General features: G+C 44.0%; 1 protein-coding gene across 4 annotated transcripts; it reads left to right on the top strand.

The window, feature by feature from the left end:
• The first annotated feature begins 1,678 nt into the window (after positions 1 to 1,678).
• On the top strand, positions 1,679 to 21,140 carry ccdc9 (coiled-coil domain containing 9). 4 transcript variants are annotated; one of them, XR_004789934.2, is made up of 16 exons: positions 1,679 to 1,799; positions 2,813 to 2,865; positions 3,171 to 3,275; positions 3,438 to 3,587; positions 4,214 to 4,855; positions 5,316 to 5,399; positions 5,746 to 5,910; positions 6,043 to 6,224; positions 6,829 to 6,890; positions 11,110 to 11,230; positions 11,638 to 11,767; positions 12,429 to 12,954; positions 13,941 to 14,117; positions 14,578 to 14,730; positions 15,051 to 18,644; positions 18,755 to 21,140. XR_004789934.2 is itself a non-coding variant. In XM_035623702.2 (15 exons), exons 2-15 carry the CDS (start codon positions 2,863 to 2,865, stop codon positions 18,757 to 18,759), a joined length of 2,508 nt encoding a protein of 835 aa, XP_035479595.2. In that variant the 5' UTR covers positions 1,684 to 1,799; positions 2,813 to 2,862; the 3' UTR covers positions 18,760 to 21,140. The 4 variants fall into 4 exon arrangements, 1 of the variants encoding a protein (XP_035479595.2); XR_004789932.2 differs by having other exon boundaries at positions 1,682 to 1,799; positions 14,575 to 14,730; XR_004789933.2 differs by having other exon boundaries at positions 1,747 to 1,849; positions 14,575 to 14,730.
• Positions 21,141 to 27,850: the final 6,710 nt, after the last annotated feature.

The raw sequence follows: 27,850 nt of genomic DNA, 5'->3' as shown, positions 1-27,850 counted from the left end.
TGGGTCACACAGGACGGTCGACTATCTCTCTCTCTCTGTGTGTGTGCGTGTGTGTGTGTGTGTGTGTGAGAGGGAGAGAGAGAGAATGGGATATTTTAAAGCTGTAGAGGCAGAAACACTTGCTGTAAACACAGTGCTTTCTATTCAGCTCACCTAACTTATAATCAATATTGTACATCCCTCGGTTAATCCCCTACACTCAACATCCTGCAAACAGCCTATAAACATCACAGTGATCCCCGAAGGCACATCTAAAGGAAAGCGTGCAAATCATAATTGTCTGTCTTCGTGTGTGTGTGTGTGTGTGTGTGTGTGTGTGTGTGTGTGTGTGTGTGTTAAGAGGACAACCAGCCTTATCTCACCTGTGTGTTGTCACGTCCAGATTAATTGGACTCACTTGTTCAAAACAAGCGCGTCATCCTACTGAAAGATGATACGCCACTGGATTATGCTTCGTCATAGTGTGCTATGTTATAATCCAGTAAAGATCACTGTGTGATTTTTCATGTTACAGTGTGTATAAAGTGATGGTTTGCATTTGAAATTGAACAAGTAGGTAAGTATGGTAATTATTATGGCAAGTGCCATCAGCAAAGTATTCAGGAATATGATCCATATAAGATTGAACAAGAGGCAAAGAGTTTCAGCTCTTTTAATCTCTCTAAAGCCAAACTGAAAAGTTTGCTTATTAAAACCAATTGCTGACTCAGCAGTTTACTAGATTTCTCTATATACTGTTACTGTTATTGTTAATATGTTGTTTCTGTTACGTTGTCACTAATTTATAACTAGTAACTAATTACAAAGTAGTATAAAATAGACATACTCAAGTAAAGTACAAGAACCTAATCCCAGGAAATTGGGATGTATAATTGAATGAGATAAGATAAGACAAGATACAATAAGATAAGATAAGATATGATGAGACAGGATTTATTTGATTTTACTTTATTACTAATTGGGTAATATTAAGTGTTAGCAAAGCACAAGAAGAAAGAGACCACATACAGCTGGAACAAAGGGATACAGCAAGCAGAGGAATTGAAAATCTAAAAAAGGAGAAACTTCCCCATAAATCAAAATGAAATAAATATCCAACCGTCACATTGTCATATTATCTCATTATTCTCTAATGTATCCTTAATGTTTTTCCAAACCTAACTTTTTTTTCACTTTTCAACTTTTAATACGTGGTAAAGTAGTAAATGAACAGCAGTAGTCTAAGTGACAAACACATACAAGAATATGTATATGTATAAAGTTGGGATGACAAAAAGGCTATATAATAAAGAATACAAAGTGGCAAATAGGAACTGTATTGAATATATAAGGTGATAATAACATATGATATATTTAATAATCATTGTATATTAATATATTAATAACAAAAAAGCTACCAACCTGTGCATGCGATTATTAAGTTTTACTGACGTCATTACCGCGGGGTTATCAGGTCAGGTTCGTTTGCTGGCCGCTTGCGTCATCTGGTGGACAATTTGAGAACTACATTTAACGTAAAACTACGTAATATGAACAAGTTTGGATTTCATTCTGCGTCGCTCTTTACCTAATCTGTCATATAGTAATTACAAGGCTGTGTTCATTCCATAAATTTACTATTTAAATACCGGTTTATACGTATAAGTGACATAGCAGACGCACGCAACCACGGGGTTATTAAACAGCGCTGTCTCTTTAAAACCAACGAGAGCATGTCTTTATTTGGCAGGAAGTTAGCCGCGGCTAACAGGAAGGCGGATAATGAAGACGCTCTGAGGTGCAGGAATTGGCAAGACGCTGTGAGTCCTTACGCTGCTTCTTAACACTCGTTACAACTCCCCTCAAACAGGTACCAGAAGGAGGCGAGACCTAAACTCGGGTCGTTTAGCAGCTCGTCGTCCTCTGCCGTCGGCGGTGTGGCGTGTTTCCATCGCGCGCGGGGCTGTTCGGCGCCTTTGTATCGTGAGCAGACATGGCTCGGTGTGCTTGCATTACTTCCACGCAGACACAAATGGATCAGTGAAGATGTTCATCAGTAAACAGTTGTAGTTCAACGCGGTGAACGATCTGCACAGTCCGCGTGTTGTGTGTTCCACTAGCTGCTGTGGCTCGGGTGACTTTGATTTGTGCAGCTCCAATACGCTTACACACACACACACACGCGCGCGCAGGATTTCTTAGTTTGGCTCATGGTGTGTCTCTCCCTCGCGCACGCGCACACGCACGCCGGCCCGTGACCTCACCTGTGAGGGCGAAAGTGAAGAGGCGTCACCCGCAGGACCCCGCGCACCTGGAGCAAAAGTGGGGCCGCTCGTGTTTATTATGTAAAGTGTTGTTGCTCAATCTCAGGATCGCGATCAAATGACAATAATAATAATAATAGGTTTAAATGTAGTTGCCCGTTTATTTCGCTGTTATTCAACCAGTCAATTCAATGAGCAATTTCGTAGACGCACGTTTTTCTGTAAAGTTAATTTGCCTCATTGGAGATTCTTTGCATTCGATCTCCTCTCCTACTGATTAATTGCTAATCTCTAAATATAAAAAAAATAATATGGTTTGTGTGCACTGTAGGTGTCATGTGTGTCCCCATCATTGTTTCGTGAAATGCATTTAGAAACCAGAGCTTCTGGGATATGTCGATTAGTCAACTGAAAGGAAATTAATCTGTTTTTCCTCCTATTTGACGATCAAATGATTACTTATGTCATTTTTTAGGCTCTATGCTGTTTCTAGTTTTTCTCAAATGAGAGGGTCAATCATGTACTGGTTTTGCACTGCATCATCATCATCTTCATCTTCCTCCTTACAGGAGTAACAAGCAGTAAGCCACCTGTGTATGAAGACAAGTCAGAGGCAGCTATGGTAAGTAAGAGAGGGGAAAAAATGACAGACAGTGATTCAACTCATGGTAAAGGTGGTGTAAACACTGGCAGGAAAAAGGCACAACTCCGCTATGTTTATCAAGTTGCTCTTTCATGTATGCATTTTTGGTATTTGACAAAAGGAAACTATTTTTTTGGAGACATACCAGTCCAGTGTAGGGACATGGACGCCCGAATTTTCTGTACATTTCCTAGTGTTTCATTTGGTCCAGTTTGTGTCATTTAGGACAGAATGTCTTTCTCCTCATTTCAATGCTCACCTCCTCTTCCTCCTCTCTCTGGCAGTCTTCGGCGGTGGATCTCAAGACCAAGGAGGAGAAGGATGCAGAGTTGGACAGACTGATCGAAGCTCTGAGGAAGAAGAACGAAGCTCGAGTCAAGAGGTACCAGGTACGTAGAGCTGAGGCTTTTCACACCAAATATATCTTTGTGCCCACCCATCACTCTAGGGAGACAAAGATGATTGATTATTTCAATTAAACATATTAAACTGAAAAGATAAAAAAAAATCTCGAGAGTCGTGTCACTTATTCTCTCATGTGATCTCAAAAGGAAATCGAGGAAGACAAAAAGAAAGCGGAGCAGGAGGGCATTGCCGTGACAACACCTCGGAAACCCCGTCCCCACGAGCCGGAGGCCGACAGGAGGAAGACGGAGAAGGAAAACTTCACAGTCACAGTCGACCTATCTAAACCAACAGCGGTAAGACATGATGAGGATCCTCAACCTTTTTTTAAAAAATCATTGGAGGGAGGGTTTTTTCACACCACTTAATCCTAATTATCCCTTAAAACTGCAATGATACACAGTGTACACTATAAGAATGGTATGACACATCTTTTCATCATTTCCTATTACTTTGTTAGCTGTAGAAAAGATAATTTCTCACATGTTTTATGACAAATCCTGCAGACAGTCATGCCAATTTTATTTTTATAGCACATTTAAAAACTGATTCCCTCTCTCCCTCTCTTGTTCATCACCTTCCAGACGCTCTCTGAGTTCATCATGTTGTAGTTTTGCATAATCCAGAGCCCAGATTAGTCTTCTTCTGTAACAGTTCTTCAGATTGAGGATATGGAGTGTGTTTAAATTACAGTACAGTGGTTATATTTGGGACTCAATTGGCTGCTAAGTTTTCAGAACTCAGTCATAATAACCCTTAGAGCATTATGTTTTATTATTCGTATGAATGGGTAATTTCATTTTTGCTGAGACCAGGACATCATGTTCAGAGCCCCTGCTCCACATGCTGGCTACATTCATTAAAATATGGTACTGTGACTGTAAGGTACTGTCAGTACTGTTATACCTGTGTTTTCTTACAGGAGAAAAGAGTTGTGAATGACTGGAAATCTGGAACGCCTCGCGGCCGGAAGTTGTCAGAGGAAAGTGACAGCCCGAGAGGGCAGAGCGACGGCCCGAGGGGGCAGAGCGACGGCCCGAGGGGGCAGAGCGACGGCCCGAGGGGGCAGAACGACGGCCCGAGGGGGCAGAACGACGGCCCGAGGCGGCAACAAGCAGGCCCGAGGGGGCAACAAGCCGGTCCGAGGGGGCACAACGACGGCCAGAGGTGGCAACACGATGGCCCGAGGGAGCAGAAAGACGGCCAGAGGTGGCAACACGACGGCCCAAGGGGGCAGAATGAAGGCCCAAGGGGGCACAATGACAGCCCGAGGGGACAGAACGACGGCCCGAGGGGACAGAACGACAGCCAAAGCCCCCCCAGACGGTCCGGGTCGGGACGAGTAGGTCGGGGAGGACAGAGAGGAGGCCGTCAAGAGAGAAGAGAATGGGAACCGAGAACACCCAGAGGCGGAGAACCTGGGGAGTTGGGAGGACAAGGACGCAGAGGAGGAGGAAGGAGAGGAAGAGGAGGAGAAGGGGGAGGAAGAGGAGGAGAAGGGGAAGGAAGAGGAGGAGGAGGAGAAGGAGGAGTGACACCAGGGGGCACGGATAGAAAATCAAAGGTACAGTAAATGCAGATGAACTTTTACATGGAGCTATTTTCTCTTTATTGAAACTGCATCTGAGGAGCAGGTTGTGCATGATCTTATACGCTCAGTGCTTCCTTTTTTTGAACACTTAAATACAGTTTTACCAGTTTACCTTAGGAGAGTGGTGAAGTATGAATAAGGCTGGGATCAGACCTTTGTAGGTGAATAAGGCTCAAACAATGCAGGCACATATTCCTAGTGGATTACTTATATATGTGACCACTGTATTTCTACTGTTTTAGAATACATTTTCTATTGTCTAGCAAGAGAAAATATTTGCTGCTGTGAAATTTCTAGTAGAGTAGTTGAATCCTCCCTGTTTTAATGCGGGGCTGTGTTTGGTCTGAGCACCAACGTTCACGTCCAGTGTTGGTTTCAATATGTCATTATGGTCTGTAACTAAGATTGTGGCCCCGTGTTGTTTCTTGTACAGGAATGGGAGGAGAAGAGACGACAGAACATTGAGAAGATGAATGAAGAAATGGAGAAAATAGCAGAGTATGAGAGAGGACAGCGGGTATGAGAGTCACTAAGTTTTAGTTTATTGGATGATTTGCAAGTTCTGGTGCTTTGTATTTCTCTACAGATCATCCAAAACCACAGACACTACAAAAATTCCTCCCTCCCATCACATTTCTTTGACTTTCATGTTTGTTGATCCTTAAATCAGCACCCCTCATATTTTCCTTTATAGATGTAGTGATATCTGGACCCATTTGGTTCATTTATTGTGCTTCTTTGGAGTCTTTTGCTGGAAACAAGTATTAAAATCTTAGCAATGTAAATTGTGTTCTGCATAGACACTACTTAATCTCTAACGCATTAATCAGACCGAGCGTAACATTAGGAATTTCTCCTCTCAGGTGGATGGTGACAAGCCAATCCGCAACTTCCTGGATGACCCGAGACGTTCAGGTCCGGTGCCTGACATAGACCGCAAGGAGGGCAGCAGGAGACACGTACGGAACTGGGGGGGGCTGGACTTTGACAATGTTAGGACAGGATCTGAACTGGAGAAAGAGTGGACTGTGAGTAATGCTATTCTTTAAAAGCTGTTTCTAAGAACCAAGTTCAGGAGCTTCTTTTTTACATGTTTGTATTTTTTAGTGTAACATTATTCATTTATCGCAACAAATTTCACTCTCCTTCTGTCTCTACAGAGTCGAAGGCCTGGTCCAAAAGGCTCTGTGGACATGACCATGTCCATGACCGGCCGGGAGAGAGCAGAGTACTTGCGCTGGAAGAAGGAGCGTGAGCAGATCGACGAGGAGAGACTAGCGCGCCATCGCAACGCCACAGGCCAGTGGAGACGGGAGTGGGACGCACAGAAGACCGAGAACATGTGAGAAGGGGGTGGGGAGGTTATCTGACCGGATTTCTGTATTGCTGCCCGACAAAGAGCACTGGGCTTGAAAGGTGTTGTAATAGGCGCTGATCCAAGCCTCTCTTTCATACTGTTGAGTGCCTGCATCTGTGCACATATTGAACAAACTCTGACTGCTCTCTCTCAGCCACTCTCCACTAGGTGGGGCTGCAGCCCTGGTTAACAGTAGCTGGTGTGGTTAGGCAGAATTTTGATCTAGACAAGAGAATGAAAATAACATTTACCTAGGCTGTGTCAGAATAAACTGGCATATGACCTCTTGACTGGAGCAACATATAACCACATTCAGCTCAGGCCCGTGGACGTTAACCTGCAAGGAGAGAAGCACCTTGAAAGAATTACTTGACAACAGACCCTAAAGTTTTTTTACCATCCCTTGTAGTTGAAATTTGAATTAAGAACCTAAATCGTTTAAGTCCTCAGCAGCAAGTTCCTCGTCCTCAGGGGACAGATATGAGGTGAGGACGATAGAAAGTGTCTGAGTGCCTGTCAGCCGAGATAAAGATGAAGACACTGACGTGTTTGCGCCGATGTGTGCGTCTAACTGTGGCTGTTTTCACAGGTTCAAAGAGGACCCATGTGTGGCTGCAGAGGGCATCACGTCTGAGCAGGGCAGCAGGAGAGGCAAGTCACACACACACACACACACACTCACACACACACACACACACACACACACACACACACACACACACACACACACACACACACACACACACACACACAATGTGCTGTTGCAATGGTAACACAACCGCTGGCAGGACAAGTTCAGAAGCAGTCTCCCCTCGTCTTGCACGTGTTCACATAAACACATCATATACAACAAACACTCCATCTTGCTCCTCCAGCGAATTAAGGCTGTTATGTAAATGGAGGTTTATTAACCTTGTTATGTAAATACTCGCTGTATTTCCCCGGAGTCCACATCAACCCCATAAGCCACAGCCGTGCTGATTTGAGAGGAGCTTTCAGACCAACCCCAGCTGTCCATCACAAGAGCAAAGCCCAATGTTTGTCTTTTAAAATTCATATTTTAACTTGTCCTGGAACCAATATTTTATTTGCCTCAAATATTGACACATTTTTAATATTAATTGTTTTACTTGAGCCTTAATGTTCTCTGCTGGGAAAGTTTCTGATTTGAATTAAAAATGGGAAAAAAAGATTGTTTTTATTGTTACTTGTTATAAAAAACTAAGATTAACATAATTTTAGATTGCTAGCACTTTGGTATTGCTTTTTAACAATGAAAAGTGCCTAACAAATAAAACATAGTATTATTTTTACAAAATGTCCACTAGTCAAGTTTTTGTGCCTAGTCACCTCCTGATGAGCTAAATGACATAATTGTACATGTCATCGGGATGATAAAATAATTTACTGTGGGACTGTTGTAATCCCAGGACATGATTGTCACAATATCCGACATGGTGCAGCAAAACACGTTGAACTTTGTGTGAGTGGCTTTGCATCTTTAATGCTGCTGCTTTTTTATACCGGTTGGTTGGTTGGTGCTTGAAATGCAAATATAAACGCTGGATATCGTCAGGAAATGAAAGATGTCAAGAATGGATTGATAAAACAAAGATATAAAAGTTTAAGTTATAGACAGAAGTTGTTTTTTTTGTCTTGCTGATGAATGATGATGACAATCAGGGTGTAAATGTGCTTCGTTCTCCAAACAGGGCTTTGTTTAGTTTTTTGAATCTAACATGGCATACGTCCAGGCCTACTCAATCATTACATTTTGTATCATCACAAGTGTTCAGAAGGCCTTTATATTTCTTTTTTAAATGGGTACAGTGGAGTCCAAAAGTCTTGAGACCACACAATAGGGAAGTGTTTGTGTGTGTGCGCATGTGTCTCAGATTCAATGTAATTTGTGTGTGTGTGTCTTCTCTGCAGCCCAGGGGCGTAACACTCGTACAGCGCCTCGGGGCAGGGCCTCAGGTTAGACCCCAGCATGGGACTGAGATTGCATTGTGTGTGTTGTTTTTTTCCCTGTGTGTGTGTGTGGCTGAGGCTCCACAGCTGCACCCAGAACCAAACTCACCCTTCACTCACAAACCTGACTCGCCCTCCTGACGGTCACAAAGCAGCTCTTGTAGTTATGATTTCCATCAAGCTAGGCCTTAATTCAAATATTATCTTAATATTAAGTGTAGTTTGCGTCTCTGTTTACTCAGACTGGTTCACCATGATGTACCAAGTGTAAGAATCTGCCAACTCAAACGTAATAAAAACATCTCAAACTGTCTCAAAGACGGTGATTAACTTATTTTATGTTCTGTTGGAACATTAAAACATACAATTTAATAATTAAATTAAATAATTAAAATGAATAGAGAACAAGTCCTATGCAAAGTATTCGACTAAACCCATGTTATCCCCGGTTTATTTTTAATTATTCTGCCTTATAACATTATTACTAATATAACACTTTATTTTCTGTTGGTGTGCCTAATAAACCATGGTAATGAACTTTAAAGCTCCTAAATTTTGTTTTTGAAAACCTGTAAATATATATTTGGACCTTGGAGTAAATGTTTTTTACTTATTTGTATGATTTTAAATCAGTTTGCTCACACCCCAAGTGAATAGACTGTGAAATGGGAAGTTCGACCTCAGCCACAGTCCAGTCGTAGGGTTTTGCTTTGGAGTTGAGCGAACATCCGTGAGCGTTTGCTCATCTTTGCTTGAGGCTGGCAACAATTCAGAGGCTCCTTACTGCACACAGAAACCTCGGGAATATGAGCAGCGTTAGTAAATACGTCTTGGCATTTGCATCGCCTTCTCAGAGTACCTTGTGGGTGACGTTTGCTGTTTCTATGTTTAGAGATAGAAACGGTGATGAAGAGCAGAGCCCAATGTTTGTCTTATAAAATTCATAACTTAATCCGACCTGCTCTGCTGGTTATGAATAAAGTGTTTCATTTGAATTTAAAACGTGCACTTCACCAGATCTGCACCAGACTCCTCGTCTAGTGAGGAGGTTCACACAAATGCCAAGATTAATTCGAACTGCTGTTCAGTCCTGGTTGCTTCTATTTCTGTGTCCTGCCAGACCTAGAGTGTATATTACGGATTATGGCTTCACACCTGCCCCACATTGAAGGCTCCACTTGCTCGCCTTGCACTTGTGTGCCCGCCCATCCCCCCCACATGTGTTTTTCTTTTTTCTTCACCATTTCTAATTTCTGGAATGACTCGAGTGTCCTCTTCACGGCCCCTGGCTGCTCTGTTCAATCTCCTCATCTTCATCCTCTCTGTTCTTTTCATCTCTACTCACTGATCCCTTTATTTCTTTTATGCTTGAAGCTTTTGCTCTCTCTGACCTTTTTTTTAATTTTTTTCATCACATCCACCCCACCTCTCTCCCCTCTGAGCGCTTATCCATCTCCCTCCCTCCATCCCCTCCCCTATCGGAGCATTCACCCTCTGACCTTCTCTCTCTTCTCTTACTCCATCTTCTGTTCTTCTTCCCTCCTCATTCCTTCACAACTCTATTGTTTTCTATTTCTTTTCCTGCTATACTTTTCTTTCACTTCTCTTTGTCCTTTTGTTTCCTTCATCCTTGTGTCGACTGTTCAACGATTCTATCTTCCCTCTCATTTACTCCTTTTTTATTTTACCCCACCTTCTGCCCTCAATCCTTTGTTACATCCTTTCCAAACTAGCATCTTTTCTAGCATCTAACATTTTTCTCATTAATCCTCTCTTATTTCATCCTCTCCTTTTCCTCTTATGATTATTTTAGGAAAGAGGTCAAGTTATATTTTTAAATATTTTAAATTACACCTATTTTATTGTAGTCGTGTTGTCCATGTGTCACAAGACTATTTTGGTTCAATCATGATCGTGTGATCACGCCTGCAGTAAAACTTGAGTTCAATAATCTTCAGATGGATAATAACTCCCTTCAGGCATATTCAAGTCAGCAGTGTTTAGTCAGCAACATTTTGGGTCTTCTCTGCCCAGAAAACGAGTTAATAAACCGAGGTATGAATTGAACTGTGGCTCAAAACTCAAGGTCTGAAATTTAACCGCACACAAAGGTCATAATCTTCGTGTGTTTTTTTTTTTAAAAGATGAAACAGTGGCATCATCTTGGAGAATGTAGTTGTGGCCATCGAACTGTTTTGTAAAATACGGGGGCATGTTCCATACCCTCTTTAATATACAGTAAATGGGTTGCTCGAACTTCCTGTCAGTATAACTGCTACCTTCCACTTAAAGGCAGCACTACATGGGGGAGTGTAGTCTTCTTAAGAAGATGTTTTTCTGTACGTTGCACACCGTATCATTAAAGCCAGTCTATAGTTCTCATAGTTCTCCTTATTCCTTTTTCACTGTCACTTAAGATGAAGAAATGAGAGCACAAGAAACAAAATGAAGCATCAAAATCTGGAAGATCTTCTCTCGTTCCCCCACACTTGGAGCCATCAGTCACCCACCAGCTAAGAACTGACGTTTGACCTCGTCCCAAATTTCTATCGCCGACTGCTTCCATCACACAAACCTTGACTTCTGTCGTTACATGAGACACCCACTCTCAGGCTGCAGCAGCAGAGAGGGGTGAAGCAGAGCTTGAAATGGCAGAACATTATACAAACACAAACAAACATATAAAATATGCATTTTTTTTCTTAGCTTGATGTATAATTTGGGTTGATGTAGATTCAACGATACTGTAAGTTTACCCAAGGTACGGTGAACATTCATTATTTAAAAAAGAACCATGAAAAAAAAGAGCCAAACAACAATGATGAACACATTAGTCTCCCCTTTTCTCTTCTCTTGGTTCCTCTTCCCTCTTAACATTGAATATTAATGTCTCCTCCAGATGACAGTAAGCGGCCGCCCAAGGCGACGACATTTGGCGACTTCCTGTCCGAGGGCAGGACCCAGGGGCCCCGAGGGGACCGGAGCAGAGGGAGGGGCAGAGGACCAAAACAGAGTTACAGGTAAATCTGACTGCATCAGTCTCTCCTCCAATGTGCCCAAACATTGAACTGCAGTAAGTCTACTGTAGAATGGATGGTGAAGGACTTTCTCATTTGGTTGTCAGTTATTTAAGTATTCATCTGTCTATAAAATATAAATGACAAATGCCCTTCACACAGTACAGGAATCTTGAGATTCCCTCTCCCTTAATTTGAATAAAGTACCTAAAGCAATTAAATGATTATTATACTTGATTAATTTAATGTCAATTGACAAATCGTAGTGTTAATATTTAAGTCTTGTGCAATGCATCGTGGGAATTCTGTGTATTTTTTAGTACTTACTCAGTAGACTGCGTCATTTTGTGTGTGTGTTTGTGTGTTGTTTCTTTGTCAAGTGTTCTGATTTCTCCGGATGCCTTTGACAGCATGCATGACAACCGCTGGGAAGGAGAGAGAGAAGAGGAGAAGGAAAAGGAGGACAAGACAAAGCGTGAGGAGGAGACGAAGAAGAAGGAGCGCGAGGAAGAAAAGCCCAAACGTTCCACAGCACAGAAGGTAAAGGGCTTCAGCTAGATAAATAATACAAGAGAAGTTCCTCTGTGTAATTATACAGCACATGTGGTAGCAGCTGCAGTCAAACCCAGACAGTAGACTGGACATGGTCAGGTTTGATATGTTTCCTTTATAGTTTGTTTAGCTGAAAATTGATTTAGAGATGAAAATAACCACAGTTTAGTCATCTAGAGCACAGATATTAATTTACACAAGAGAACCAATCGACCATCATTTTACAGATAAACTTAAAATAGCTCTAATCAATCTTTTACATTGCAATCAGTTCCCCTCAGCTCTATGGAAAATGTCATCTTCGTCCAGCACGTTGTTTTGGTCCCTGCCCTGCGAATTCTGTCTCAACACTACTGATTTTTTTTCATTGTGGAGCATTTAACTGCCACACATCTTGATATTGCCCTCCGGGGTTTGAAGCTGAAGGCTAAAAGGAGAGTGAATCTTTCCTTCACCATGTGGCCAGAAACATCACTGCATTTTAACTCCGTATACGCTGGATGAGGAAACGGGCATCTGTTTGGTTCAACTTATCCACAGCTTGTTTCTGCTTCACTCGAGTGGCCAAAGAATCGGCTATTGCAGGTTTAAGATATCAAACTTTTTTTGAGTGACTTTGCCAGTAACCCCTCCTTCCATCTTTTCAAAGGTGGAGGAGAATAATGGAGATGGAGAAGAGGATGATGATGACTGGGAGGATGCCAGTGATGTAGAAGAAGATGGGGAGGAAGGGAGCGACTCAGAGCACGACTCCAGGGGCGATGAGAAGAAAGACGCCGGAAAAGAGAAAGCGGCCAAGAGCAAAGACAACTCCCCTATGTCTCCCTCGCCTCGTTCTCGACGGACGTCGACAGGAAGCCCCAAAGAGCAGAGGACACCCAGGCCCAAGGTATACATCCCCCCTCCGGCAGCAGCCCAGGAGTCTCCAGAGGGCGGCAAACCCCTCAGCCCCTTCTCCCCGCTGGACGGCCACCAGCCCGTGTCAGACTGGGGGGATGAGATGGAGAAGTATTCGGCCCGGAGCAGCATGGGAGGTGAGAGCCCCCTGAAACCCCCCAGCGCTGAGGCCAGCCCCCCCCAGAAGAAGGACCAGGACCAGGACCACGGGGCCGAGGCAGAGAGCCCAGCTGCCAGCTCCAGCGAGCCCACTGCGCCACAGAAAGAGGAGGGTACAGGTAAGATACTTGCCCCCACACCCAAACCATAATATGAAGTTATTACAGTAATATCCTTCCGAATCTTTAATGCTGCGAGTTGAGGCTGGTGGATATTGATGCACCACTCACAATATACAGCAGTGCTGCACTTCATTTTATTACATTTCACAGCGGTATTAAAATAAACTAAATGTCACTGCTGATATTTAAATTAAATTAAAATTCAACAATAAATTAGACTTTACAGTTAAAAATGCAATATGTGTCAGACTCTCACTCTCCATACACAGTATTTGTAGACTGCTAGTAATGAACATGAAGCTGCAGAGGGTGAGAGCCTCAGCTCTGACTATTCTTACTGGACATTTTCCTTGAGATTTCTACAGTGCACAGGGAACCTGAATATGGACATTTTACTACAGCAGTCAGTGTATGTATCAGATTTCTCTAATGGCTGACTGGTGTATCATGCTGAGATACGTTTTCCCATAACAGTGTGTGAGCAGTGTCTCTGCTGTCTCTCCACTTCTAACCTTTGACCCTTGGCTGAAGTCACGACACTGCTGCCACGAGTAGATATTCTGCTCATATCAGATTTTTTCAATCTCCTGTTGAAACCTTTTAGTTCTTTTTATTGAGGAAGTGGCGAGTCCCGCAGGGAATTAGGAACCACAACAGTGTGAAGGGAGGAAACCTATACTGGTGTATTTTCACCAAAGCGAAGCGTGTCACTCTTCTCACTGTCTGTCCTCTCATGTTTCTCCTGGATTTGTCTCAATAGAATGTTGGTTTGAGGCAGAAATCGCTGTTTGAAATGCAGCTCTCCTCTTCTGTCTCCTTGATTTTTTTGTCTTGTCTCTGGTCAATTTTCCTCTGGTCTTATCTGGTGTTTTTCTATTTCCTTCCAATCACGCTCTCCAATCCTGCCTCCTCACCGTCTCCTTCCTTTCTCATCCTCACCTCCTGTCCTGTCCATTTCACTATCTCTGTCTGCTCCGCCACAGACGCTTCCTCTCCTCCAGAAAATGCCCAGCAGACTCTGACAGAGTCCATCCCCACACCCTCCCCCCCTGCAACACCACCTGAGGCCCCCCACTCTGATTGTTCAGTCTCAGCCCCCCCAGAGATCAATGAGGCTGCCGTGACACCGGATCAGGATGCTCCCGCTCCTCTGTCACAAGGTAATAAAAATCTTTAAAAAAAAACCAACCAAACACGACTTAGGGAGAGTACAGTGGTGCGTTGAGCTAATTGCTAATATTGGCATGCTAACACACTCAACAATGACAATGTTAAAATGTTGAAAGATGTAGCTTGGAGTGGTAAATATGCGGCTTTCCTCTGCCTTACACCAAGTTTCAGTTCATCGTTGATCTTAACCTGATTGATCTGACGGCTGTCATCACCAGCGTATGAATTAAATGATCACTGAAGTCATCAGAGTCCCCCTGAGGATGAACTCATGACATTTTAAGTAAGGAGTCGGGAGGATTCATCCTCCAAAGACCATGAATGGATCGCCATCTCTAGAGCCATGCCGCTGCTGTGGATAAACATCAAACAAAACTCTGAACATAAAGATTTGATTTTGAACACAGATTTGATTTTGTTGATCATTCTTCTGTTGTTCTCTGACAGCAGACACACCAGGCACCTCTCCCTCTCCTCCTGCCCTGGAGACTGACCAGAGCTCCTCTGATCCAGAAGAAGGGAAGGATGACGACACAACACCCGCTGAGGCCGATGCTGCTCTGCCAGCAGAAACAGTGGAGTCCTCTGAGCAGGTTTCCTCAGGTGTGGTCCTTATAAGTGACTTTGAGACGGTGACATACTCTAAGAAAACCCCTGCATATTTCTAACGTCCCCTCGCGCTTCACTTGCTCTGTTTCTGTGCTCTTATTTTTTTTCTGTGATTGTGCTTGTTTGATATCCTTATAATTCCCTTGTTGTGGCTCGCTCATTCTCTCTGCTTGTTTTTTTTTGTTCCTTCCACTTATAAAAGAATAATGGTGGGAGTTGTTTGGTGGCATGACAAACATTTTACACAAAAACACAGGATTTGCCTGTTTTCTGGATCTGACACGAACCTCACACAGGATCATTGCCTCCTCCAGCTCTTCAGGACCACTCCTGTTTGAAACTCGTCCTGGCTGTCTCCTTCCTCCTCCTGTGATGGACTGAAAGTACTAACTCCACCTCCTTTAATGTGTGTGTTTACTGCCCCTATTCCTCCTCCCAATTTCATCTTCCTCGACATGTGAAAACCTTCTCCCCTTTGTTCCCATCCTTTGTCAGGGTTCCTACGCTGTATGGAAAAGTATAGAATATTTGTTTTTCCAGACTGAAGTCTAAACAGACGTAAATCCAAAGAATACAGATGCTCCGTCTCAAACTCTCTAGTCTAGTCAATCATTTTCCCAGTGATAAACGCCATAGCGACACACTCTCTGTACCTGCCACTACTACAGTCTCTACAGAGCCGTAGTTCAGATATGACTATGACAGGCGGAAAGATAAGTGGATCCTATCAACCAGGCGTTATTTAGATTATCCTGGTGATAACTAGTTACTTTGTACTGTTGTTTCCCCTGTTGATGATAAAAATATACATTTAACAAAATTACTGAGTTTGAATATCAATTTTTAAATCTGAGAATCAGTCCGAGAACAGGTGACGTCAGAATTGGAATTATCAATATTTCAGTATCAATCTGCACATGAACATCAAAATCAACTTTCTGGAGAAACTGTGACTTTCTGTGTCTGAAGTGCAAATAATAGCTACACAGTCAGAATGTAATATGGTAACAGTTGGATTTTAAAATTATTTATTTACATATTCACTTGTATGATAATATTATATAAAATAACGTCATAATCATTTATATAATATTTTTGTCAAATGTCAAATATGGTCTGAAAAATCCACAGAGAAGTCTGGATAAAGTCTGGAATTTTTGAAATGGAAAACGTGTAGGAACCCTGACACATGACTGTGATGAAAATGCTTGAATGTGCTGCATGAAATCCTGCCTGTATTACGAACCCTTGGTCTGCAGCCTCTCATTCTCTCTCTTCCACTTTTTAAAAAATCATATATTGTCTTGGACCAGAAAACGATATCACGTCGATAATAATCGACATTGTTAATACACATTTGGTCGTGAAGTGGCTGTCCTCTCTGCTTCCTGGTCAGCTTCCAATGTGCCGGTCTATTTGCTTCCTGTCAGAACTTGACACTATCAGGTTTCTCTGTGTGGCTTCACTGGGGATGTTAATGACTAAATGTGTGTCTCATTTTTTCCCCCTGCTGTATATGTTTGAACATGATTGTATTTGATTTCCCCTGTTGAAATACTTTAATTCAGATCTAATCCATAAAAAAAAGGACTCTTCTTTAGTGGCGCATGATATTATTACCACTTGGTGAGTACTTGGATCCAAACGACCTCATGGTACCATAAGTCATTAGTGTGCACATCTCATCTCGCCCTGGTTAGACTCCTTGTCAGACCCTGCTCATCGAAAAAGACATCACCACATCATCATCTGTCTGGTTTGTTCTGCACGCTGTGGTTTAGAAGTGAACTAAGTGGCTCAACCACAGACTAGAGGAAGTCGTGTAATAAGCTGCTTTCCTCACAACCACTTAGCCCAGTGGCTGTGGTATCATCGTTTTGACGAGAAGAAAAGTTTTAGTCAGTTTTAGTTTTGCACCTAAAACTGAGGAGTTTGGTAAAATGCTGCTCGCCACGTCTTAGTTTTAAAACTCTGGTCTAGAGCCTGGATGGAAATCATTTTACTTTTAACATGAAAATGTGTTTAACCCATCACAGAGAGGGCCAGGTGACTAGCCGGAGCAGAGGGCGTTTTTGAGGCAGTGGGGCTAGAGCTACGACGGAGTTCAGACACGGGGTTTGTTCTCATAGATCTCGTAGAAGATGGAAATGGCCAAAATATGGGCCCTTAAAAGGTCAAAAGGTCAACATGAATAATCAGCCGTAGTCGAAGTAGAAAATAGAAGCGGTGCTTCATTTAAGGAGCTGAAACAAGACAAAAGATTTTGACTCTTTCTGACATGTTTTATTAAATCTAATAAGCAGATTAAGTGATAATGTCAAACATTTGCTGCTGGTTTTAGTTGCCTTTGCCCGAACAGATTGGGTCCAGCTGAGTCTGCATATCGGCCTGTTTACTCACACTCAGTAACAAAGACTTGTCATTTTTCGTGATTAGTATAACATGGTGAAGCCAGATGAGTGTGACCATTGTAATTGTGAGGATGCTTTTGATCTCTGGTGCACAAAGCGACACTGTTCAGCATTTACACTTGTCCGGTGACCCTCATTTTTGATGAACGGCCGAAGTCGGATGAACTCATTTGGCCATTTTGTGCAATTGTGTGCATGTGCATGCGCACACACGCCTGCCGATGTAATTGTGTGACTGTGTTCCAGGGTGGAGATCAGGAAACCAGGGAAATTAGAGGCACCATTAAGTATTTAAAAGGCTTTTCAGAGGAAATGAGCTGCGGCCTGGTGAGCAGATGACGGAGCAGATAGAACAGATGAACCATTTGAAGTCTGATTCAATTAAGTCACGTGATGTTTCTTAGGCGCCACAGCGGACTGTCTTGACTGTGGATGGAGACGAATGACGTGAGCCACTCTAGTACCAGCAAACACCCCAATAAAAACACACTAAACATGCTCCAGTGAGCTGGAGTCGGTGCGCATTCATAACGCACTAGAGAATCTTTGCAGATATTCTTCTTTCCAATCTCAAAATTCACACACTACTACATTTGAAAATAGTGGCACGTCACACTGCAGAATGTTATGGAGGTTATCGCTCAGCAGATCTGTACCGACCAAGGTTCCACACCAGAATTCTCATCCGATTCTCCAGGGGCTGAATCCGAGTTGGGCCTGAACTATCTGTGTACTGAGCCCAGCTGAAGTCATCTTATCGTTTCCCAGAAAATGTCAAACATTTCCCTTAAGACGAACAATGTTGACACATAACACTCAAGTTTCCATGTGAAGGATAAATCTCATTTTGTCTGAACAACTGGTCAAATCCCCAAATTTCAGGATTTGCCGTGACCTAAAACAGAAAAGTTACAAAAAGTCATATTTCAAGAACAAATATTTTTCTATGTCATGAACAAACAATGAATCTATCATAAAACCCGTCATCAGTTGATTGATTATGCAATAATTATTTATGAACCATATTCTTTTATATTCACTATTTTCCCCCAAATCCACATGTGCTTGAACCAGTGGAGTGACAGACATCATGTTGCTGTTAAATTTTCAGTTTTCTCGTGAAGCAACACTGTGGCTGTGCCTCTTATTCACGACATGATGGTGATGGATGTTCTACTGAGCTGAGTGAAATGTTTTCATCATTTCTCCCTCGTCCCAAAATGTGGGTTCAGCGCCAACGTGTTATATATATTGAGGATGTGATGTATGTGATGTGATCAAAGTGCCGATTTGTGACTTAAAGATCGGGACGTGCTAATGCGTTTTTTTTTTGCGGTGCATGATTCAGTATTGATTATCCGCCGCTCGGCAGGTGATTGTTTGTCCCGTTCGGCTGCAGAATAGCTGAATGGGCAGAGTGATGGCGATAATGGATGAGGAGTCACTGAAAACATTCTTCCCCCGGGGCTGGTAGATCTGAAAATGTGCACATTTAAGGTACCATGATGTGCTTTGGTGAAAAGCATAATGACACAGGAAGACGCATACGACCAGCATATGTGTGACCCACCACCTACACCATTTCCTCCTTTTGTTTGTATCAACAGACTGAAGCTGCCAGGAACAGACGCTCTCACTTCTTAGGGGGGATGGAGAGATGAGAGGACCCGGAGAGGGCTGAAGGGCGTCACACTGCTCGTCACTGGATTGGCCATCACACATCTAAATCCCAAAAAGGAAAAAACGTGAAACCAGCAGGAAAGCGGATGGGATTGTGCATTGCCACCATGGACTGGCTTTTTTTTTTTTTTTTTTTTTACAGTGCTCTGTCTCTGAGCTGTTTTTAAAAAAAGAAAAAAATCTTTTGGATCGATGAATCTGATCACCTCTGGGTGGTCGCCATGTTTTGTATTATAAAATATCAGGCTTCAAATTTGCCGGCAGTCACTGGTTTTCAATAACTGACATTTTTATGTTCTCACAGTGGAGTCGCAGGGTTTTCTGAGCTGAGAAAGAGGTCCACACCAGAGAGGTTATACTACAGATGATCGTTTAAGACCCTTCCTGAGGAAAAACTCCCTCGTACGTCGCCCTCAGAGCCTCACTCAAGCAACCAGCTCACTTTCCCCTCTTTGAGATTGTAACTGTTGTTAGTGTGAGCTACCTTTGGCAATGAATCTGAATAATGATCAGTATGCTCATGTGGAAAATTGACCTTCCCCCACTGAACACTGTCAGTATTTTTCTCAGCCAGTTTAAATTTTTGTACACAGTATTGTTTAAACTAATGGGAGTAGTTGCAGTCGCTCGGAGCTTTTGTCTTTCAACTCCACGGCCTCCGACTCTTCTCTCGCGGGGATCTCGGCTCCATTAGCTCCATTAGTTTGTAATGCAGCAGTGGGACTCCACCCTCCGCTCCGCACTGCTCTCTGGGTTTTTTATTTTGTCGCTTTTAATTACTCTGTTAGGTTTTACATGGAATATACTTGTTTTCCGCATTAGCCCCCCCCCCCCCCGACATTTTCTTTTTATTTAGCCCAGAAAAATATGTTGATGCGCTGTTTTTACATGAGCTTCACTGCAGGTTGTTCACAATGCCTCATTCTGTGTGTGTGTGTGTGTGTGTGTGTGTGTGTGTGTGTGTGTGTGTGTGTGTGTGTGTGTGTGTGTGTGTGTGTGTGTGTGTGTGTGTGTGTGTGTGTGTGTGTGTGTGTGTGTGTGTGTGTGTGTGTGTGTGTGTGTGTGTGTGTGTGTGGTTCAGAGCGGGCGACTTACTGTTAGAGGGTTAAACATGAATGATTTTGTCATCTTTGATTGAGGCTGTCACCTGTATGAACTCGTACGATCATGTTTCTTGCTTGAGGGCACTTTTGACAGATCATTGTGACGTCTTCACACCATGAGCTCGTCTCAAAATACCAATCATGTACTCTGAGCCATCGGCCCGTTTGTTTTTTGAACAGTGTAACTCTGTGTCATCGTCAGAAAATGCGAGTCTCATGGGCTGTGATGCATCGGAGGCCAGTTTCTTTAGAGAACTCCGTCAAGTCACAACTCAAATAGACAGTTTGTGTTTAAAAAATCAGGGGTTTCGTCCAAAAATGTTTTAACAATGTTGAAAATAAAACCTACTCAACAATATATTAGTTAGCTATTGATTTTCACATAAAAAAAGCCATAATAAATATTGTCTGTTTGGAAATTGCAGCTTTTGAATGACGTGCATTCAATTGTGTAAAGTCTGTTGACATTATTACTATTAGAGTCGAGGTTGTTTCCTCAATAGACAGTTTATTTTGGGATGGAATCCTTCGCTCATACCTCGACTGTCCCGGGGGGGGGGGTGTGTGTGTGTGTGTGTGTGAGAATCATTTCAGCTGCAGCGGCTCGCCTGTGGCTTTTCAGGACACTGGGATAGACAGGAAACTTTAATGATTTTGTGTTCTGTATAGGCGGAAACGTGAAGGTGACGCATCTGGGAGTGAAAGGAAACTGCAATATGTACAGTTTTTAAATGGAGATGAACATTCCACAGTTGGGTGTTTGTGCAAAATGTAGCCTGTGGGCTACGGACAAACTTGGTAGCTTTTTTTGTTTGTGTGCATATGGTTCTTTTGTTGTTTCTGATCTGCGATGGCCGATTGTATTTAAAACAGTAGACGTTTCATTGCACACCCATCTCTGCCGTGTCTTCCTGTTTGATACATTAAATCACTCTGGAACGGGAAACGCTCTGTTCGCAAAAGAATGATCAGGTCGAGCATGAATCTGAAGTCATAGCTTTTTAATGTTGTCTAAAGCCACTGATGAAACGATTGTCCCCCATCAGCTCACACGTCGGAGACACAGAGCCCAGATGTTGGAACGGCTTTCCAAAATGAAGTGTACCCCTATGAAATGTAAAGTACATTATTGCTTTATCAGGTGTTGTTTTTTCTTTCTCTCTCTTTCTCTCTCCCTCTCATTTAGCCAATAAATATTTTCTTTCGCTGATGTCCTGTGTTTATTTCTTGTCTGCAGGTGTGGGACAGATGGACATAATGTACAGTGCTGCCTAATATTCCCTGTTCTTTTCTAAATCCACCACCACACAGAGACACGTGGATGCATGTTGTGCTCACCAGGCAGCATGAACCCATTCTGCCTCCTGCACATACTGAACACTGTGTTGTGATTGAACCTGCTTCTGTGCGTCACTGTGACCTTGGCTGCTGCAGGACAGGAAGGAGAATGTCGCACGGTTTCTTTGCATCGCCTGCTTACAGCACATGATGACGGTTAGAATCCACACTCAATGCACCGCTTGCATCTTTTTGTATGGCTGCAGCTTATGGCTCGTCTGCGCAGGGAGAGCTTTATTTTTTCGTGTGTGTCGTTCTGTTGTGTCTCAACCAGCTGCTGTGCGGCGATCGTTTGTGCTCTGCGACTGCATCGCGCCCGTTTCCTTCTCTGCTGCGGGACGTTTCCCCTCAAACTATGACCCAATGGTTAGGTGTTGCGTACTTTCAGCCCCTCCTCGTCCGGAGCGACGTCAAGCCGCGCCGCGGCACACCGAGCAGCGCCGGGAAACGCGGCGAACCTCCCTTCAGAATAAGAGTTGATCGTTCTCCCACCGTCGTCACAGTAATACTTTGCACTGTGCCTGCACTGGGTTAGAATAAACGTGGGAATGAATTAAGGGTCAATACAAATATACTGCCGATACTATATTTCTCATGTACCGCATATTATTTGAATGCTGCAGGTTTTAACATTTAACTCCAATGTGCAAATGAAACTGGGTGAGTGTAGATTTTAGAGTTTGAAAGGTGTCTCCACCTCCATCTTCTGTGATCGTTGTGACCGTAGCGTCAAATCCAGCACAGTGGATTAATGATCCAGGTGCAGCCTTGGGATTTTTGTCACAGTATTTATCATTACAGGTTTTTACTGCGAGTGAAGTGTATATGTTTAATTGATCAATCTAAACTAAATGTCCCAACGCCAGGATGTTTGAAATGAGGGGAGATCATCAGATATCCCCTTCAATTAGAGTGGGCTATAGGCTGTTAGAATTCCTGCATCGATCATTTTACTTTCCCATAAATTAGGCTGTAAAATATCAAGCTATGAATGTTGTATAAAACTTCATAAGTATATGGAGGTGAATACAAATCATTCACTCCTTGATATTGAGAATCGAGTACTTCACCTCTCAGTTTGTCCAAAGTTACTCCTCGACAGCTTATGTGATTTGATTCAGAGTTGTTTTATTTCATTTAATTTGTTTGTTTCATTTTGAAAAGTCTTGCCGGAAACACATTCCTTACCTCCGGTCAGCTTGACAGCGGTCCCATCCAGCTGATGCCAGGAGAAGCCTCCCTGAGTTCAATTTGCCCGGTGCGCACAGAGGACTTCGGGTCAGACAGCTCCATCGTCCCGCGGACAAGGCACCGGGAGGGGGGTCGGCAGCAGGACCCGAGCAGCAGTTCAGACTGCGTCCTCCAACCGGTCCAGAGGAGAGGAGAGGAGAGGAGAGAGGGGGGCGGGGGCTGCTGGCTCTGCTGTCCGGACTCAAATGAACGCACAAGATTCGGCGGGGGGGACATCGCCGGATGAGGGGTCTGCGCTGATACCAAGATGAAAGCGGCTGGCAGACAAGTCACCGTGACCGCGGAGGCGCCGAACGGGGCGATGAAGCGGAGGCCGAGCTATCCCGGCGAGCTGCGGGCCAAGCACGCCAACATGTCAACTAAGATTTGGGTGAAAGTGGCGATGGCGATCGCCTATTTCTTCTGCGTGTCCGTGGCCGCGTTCATCCTGGTGATTTACTACGTGTTTTTCTGGACACCGGACCAGCAGTACAACAGCACCGCCGGCGCCGGCGCAACGAACCGTACCGGGTGCGCGCCGACGAACCAGTGACGCCGTGTGCGGACGGACGCGCACATGTGCACGCGCTGTGCAGGTGACGGGCGCCGCGCACCTGGGACGCGCCTGCGGCGGGGATGGAGGAGAGCGGGACGGCGCTCGGAGGGACATGACTGCGGCCACAGGTCGGGATGCTGAGGGAGGACAGAGGGGGCAAGTGCAGGCATCAGTGGACTGCATGCAGGATGCAGGTGGGGAGGGGGCGGACGTTTTTTTGCCAGCTATACCCCGACCCCCAAAGCTGACAGGTTTGCATCAAACCCACAGGACATGTGGGTTCAGTTGCTCTCCTGTCCAATAAGAGATGCTGAAAGTTAGCAATCTATATAAAGGGGATGTTTAAAGTAAAGTCAAGTTGTATTGTTGATTCGGTGTTTGAGATGTTTTACTGTGTGCGGGGGATAAAATTGTGGTTCTTCTGAAAGACATGCACTACGGACATCTTCTCAACCATGCACGTTTAAGACGCCCAGACTCTTGCAGGGCCAATTTCACAGGTAAAGCCAGAGCCAGAGCTTTTTAAAGTGCGGCTGTTCTTCATGCCGAAGATGATCACAAGAAGCTGTCAGCAGATCCACTGTACGTATATCTCACTAAAGGATTTTCACAGTTTATGGGCTACACAATATTACAGTGAAGCCATCAAAGAAACTGGTCCTAGATGTCTGTCCTTCTGTCCCAACAGATGTTAGAGTGAAATATTACTGAAGCAGTAATAATCGGTTAACTGCAGAGGTTGAGCAAAATTTGCAAAAAGTTTTCTGGTTCAAGTTTCTCGCATGTCAAGATCTGCTGCTGTGCAATAACATGCGTGGATTGGAAATAGATTGGATTTGACTCAATATTAACAAACATTGATAAGGAGCAAAACATGTGGTTGGGACATTGGTATTTTTTTTATTTTTTACATGTTTGTCTGTGTTTTTAAAATATACAATTTCTCAACACTCTGAATAACCTTTAAAACCCAGTCAGTGTTTCGTGGATCTCACAAGAACCTATCAATGTAAGCCCCCGCCCCCCCCCATCAGGGATACTTCAAATCCCTGAATCAACCCAGAAGCTTTGAATTCCCCCGTGGAACCTCCGTGGAGATGTCCTCCCAAGTACTTGAGAAGACCCTTTAAGAAATCACACTGCAACCTCTCGAGAACTCCCTAACCCCCTGGAGAACGCCATGCAGCCCCCTCTCGAACGCCTGAGGACTGAGTAAAACCAAGAAGGACCCCGTATTTCCCAAAGATCCCACTGCACCCCATCCCTCACAACCCCAACCCCGTTCAAGAACCACAGAAGAGCATCACTCTGAGCTCCACCCTCCTGCACTGATGGATATTTATTTATTAAATATGCCTAGAGAGAGCAACAACTGACTCTTAACTCTTTATGGTTCTTACGCAGCTGGATGCTGTTTTTTATTCAGGTATCTAGAGGAACTTCAAGCGATACTGTACCGTAGCAGAAGTAGCCTAAACTTGTGATCTCCGGTAGCTCGTAGCTGTATGAAACGCAAGGGGATCACTCTGTATACTCTCAGTAGTTGCAGCAATCTTACCATTTTAGAGCAACTCTTTTCTCGCATCGCGAGAGAAAGTAAAAAAAATTCAATGCAATGTCACGTTTGTACCTCGCCTCGATGACGCGGGCTGGTTCACCTCACGTTCCTGTTCCTGATGTGCCCCACTGTCCCTAAATCTGCTAGACTGTTTTATTTAAGATGTAGCCTTGAGGATATATTGTTATGATATAATAAACTATGCATTTATTCCAGTGTGGGTGTCGTCATTCTGTCAGCAGATAAGAGATGAACGCGATGAGGGTGCAGGCCTCGCTGCGTTCTAACTTTACATTTGAAACATTTCTGCTCTCACAAAGCAAAGCTGTGTGGCATGCTCCAACATCCACTTTGTTGTAGCCTACAAATAAAAACATCTGTAAATGTATACTTAATAATCCTTGTGCGAGTTCATTCACTCTCTACAGCGAGACAGCTGCTGGTCCTCGGCCCTCGGCAATCCACTGACCGTTCTTGTGTCCATCACTTTATCCTGCTTTGGTAGATTGAAGAGTGTTTGTGAAGTCTGTTCTGATGTTGGAATGAAATCCATCAGATTTTTGCAGTGATACTTATTTTGTGTGTGACACGTCATGTTAACTTCACTCCTCTTAGCGTACCTTTCAATGGGGCTGTCAGTATGTCAGTAGTATCATCTATTGATGTGTAAAGGTATTAAGTTTTTCTGATGCACTTTTTCTGTCATTTAAAATGATTTTTAAATGATTGGATTGTTTTTTGTTGTTGTTGTTATCACCCTGGTGGTTTATAAATGTGAAATTTGTGAGACTAATCAATAACAGTGAAATGCAAATATTGAAACTAAATTAAAATATGCCATATAGTGCACACACACACGACAGACGCACCACTGTAGTTGGTGCACAACACGTGTACACTTCAATCCCAAGATAAATACAAGCTTTTTATTCAGCTTTTCATTTTAAATTTGGTGATGATTCACCTCTGGTGTAATTTCTGAAGCGGCAAATTATTTTATGCTTCAGGGTGTTTCTGTTATTGTGTCCACGCCCTTGTATGTTTCCTTCACAGAACATTGTTCTGGATTTCTGCTCATGGGGCACGATATCAATCGGGGAGATAGAGGAGGAACTTGCGCTTCTCTGTCCATTGTGGAGCCTTCGGGGAGGGACAGCGGGCAGACTGATCACTCATGCACTGAAAGCAAAAACAGAATCAAGCATATTCAATACTGCGGCAAAACAGTTAGGTCCAGAGCCGAAACACCAGAAAGCACTCAGAGTTCAGATTCGTGGCAATTCTCATTAATTTAACATTTTTTAGAAACCATTTAATAGGTTGTTATTTTTGTCTAAAAACAACACGTGTCAACATGCACAATGACACAGTAATTTTTTGCTGCAACCGTTGGCCCCTATTTAGCATGTTTCTGATGTATGATGGGGAACAAATCCACACGGCTGAGATTCAGTGGAGGGACAGTAACACACACACACAAAACACCTTTTACTTTGGAAGTTACCCTCCTGATGTGTCTACCTCGCTGTTGAAACCCCTGTTGGCTTCGAATAAACTTTATTTTACATTTTTGCACATTGGAGTTCTGTCCCCCTTCACTGCACCTTGGCAACACGTCAAGAGGGGACATTAGGAAGTCCAGTTGACATGGACCTGACTATTGTTTTCAGACAGATTTAGAATTTGTGAATCTGTTCTTTCGTGGCAGCAAAGGTTTTGGCCGCCACTGCTCAAACCCCAGTGTCTGACACCCAGTAGTGATGTCTGCTGTTTGATCCTGGCATCACGTTGTTACATCCGTCAGCTCATAATTTAGCTGAAAACTTTTTCTCTCTAGCTGGCATCGAGGTCAGGACAGGACGAAAGCGGAGGGCAGCAGAGGCCGTGGGTGCTGCTGAGTCACGGCTAAGGCACAGTGTCTCGTGGAAGGGCTGGCCTGGGCAGCGGCAGGACACCCCGCCATGACAAGGCACAGGAGAAGGAAAGGCGGTATCTAATTCAGGATGTGGCGCGAGCTTCAGTTGAGGAGGGAGCGAGCCAGCAGGATGGTTGAAATGCAGCAGCAGGGGGCCGAGCCAAGCCTCATCGAATTAAGTTCTTAATCCAGGCTGTCTACGATGGCTTACCAAGCCCATCCAACCTGTTTTGCTGGGGGAAGGTGGAGTCACCCCCTTGCCCTGTGTGCCTGAAGAGAGGGACCCTAGAGCACATCCTCAGCTGCTGTCCAAAAGCCCTGGGCGAGGGGCGCTACTGCTGAGCACAATGACCAAGTGCTGAAAGGCCATAGCGGACACCGTCTGCAGTTGGAATCTGCCAGTGCAAGTGCCTCCGCCCAGAGAAGAAGACCATCGCTTTCCTCAGGGCTGGGGAGAAGCATACAGCAGCTGCCAGGACCAGCCTCCAAGCAGGTCATCCTCTTGGAACTTACTGTACCCTGGGGGGGACGAATTGAGGAGGCCAACGACAGAAAGAAGGCAAAGTGTACACCAAGCTGACGGAGTAGTGCCGAAGCAACTTGTGGCGTCGAGCAAGGTGTGAACAGATGGCTTAGCTGGCCAGTCCCTCCGCAGGGCCTGTAAAATGCTGGGCATCACAGAGGCCAGTAGGTGAGGGGCCATGAATTTGGCCACCTGAGGCAGAAGTTGCGTGGCTGTGGATCAGGAGAGGAGAACCGTGGGTGGGGTAGTGCTACCTGGGCTTGATCACCCCCCCGGCTGGGTCGCCTGGGTGAGGCTGTCTGATTGTTGAAACACCTGATGACCCCAGGTCACATCACTGATGATGTGTCCGGGTGCATCACAAGATGACGCATGTCCAAAGTATATCCAGGCTCAATCCAATTTCACCCCTTAGCCCTACCCCTCAGTTTTGCATGTTCACGTGTAAGGGTGGTAAGGGGTGTCTCAATTCCCTCTGGCATCGAGGGGGAGGGCTAAGGCGGAGGGCTAGATTGCCCTCCAAATGGAGACTTTCCAGATAAAAGGAGTATCCATATAAGAGTGGGTGGTAACTGTTGAGCTCAATATCTGTTGCACTTCATTATTTGTCATGTTAAGCTACTCTAACCTATTTTGTCCCAGTCAGGATCGTGTAGAATGATGACTGTTTTTTTTCCAGTGATCTGATTGGTCAGTAATTTGGACCAGTGACTCGCTTTGATCCCTTTTATCTCTCGAACTTCACCTGCTCCGGAAGAAGTTAGCCGCTCAGCATACCATGGTCATTTATCCCAGTAAGA

This window comes from Scophthalmus maximus, chromosome 11, assembly GCF_022379125.1.
Source record: "Scophthalmus maximus strain ysfricsl-2021 chromosome 11, ASM2237912v1, whole genome shotgun sequence".
In the NCBI taxonomy this organism is placed as follows: Eukaryota; Metazoa; Chordata; class Actinopteri; order Pleuronectiformes; family Scophthalmidae; genus Scophthalmus; species Scophthalmus maximus.
The sequence above is the reverse complement of the archived record's forward strand: the minus strand, read 5'-3'. Positions and strand labels throughout refer to the sequence as shown.

Bases quoted from the DNA above. Each gene is read 5' to 3' on its own strand.
- ccdc9 (XM_035623702.2), top strand. The intron at 4,856-5,315 runs GTACAGTAAATG...TTTCTTGTACAG, and splicing joins GCACGGATAGAAAATCAAAG to GAATGGGAGGAGAAGAGACG. The intron at 5,400-5,745 runs GTATGAGAGTCA...TTCTCCTCTCAG, and splicing joins AGTATGAGAGAGGACAGCGG to GTGGATGGTGACAAGCCAAT.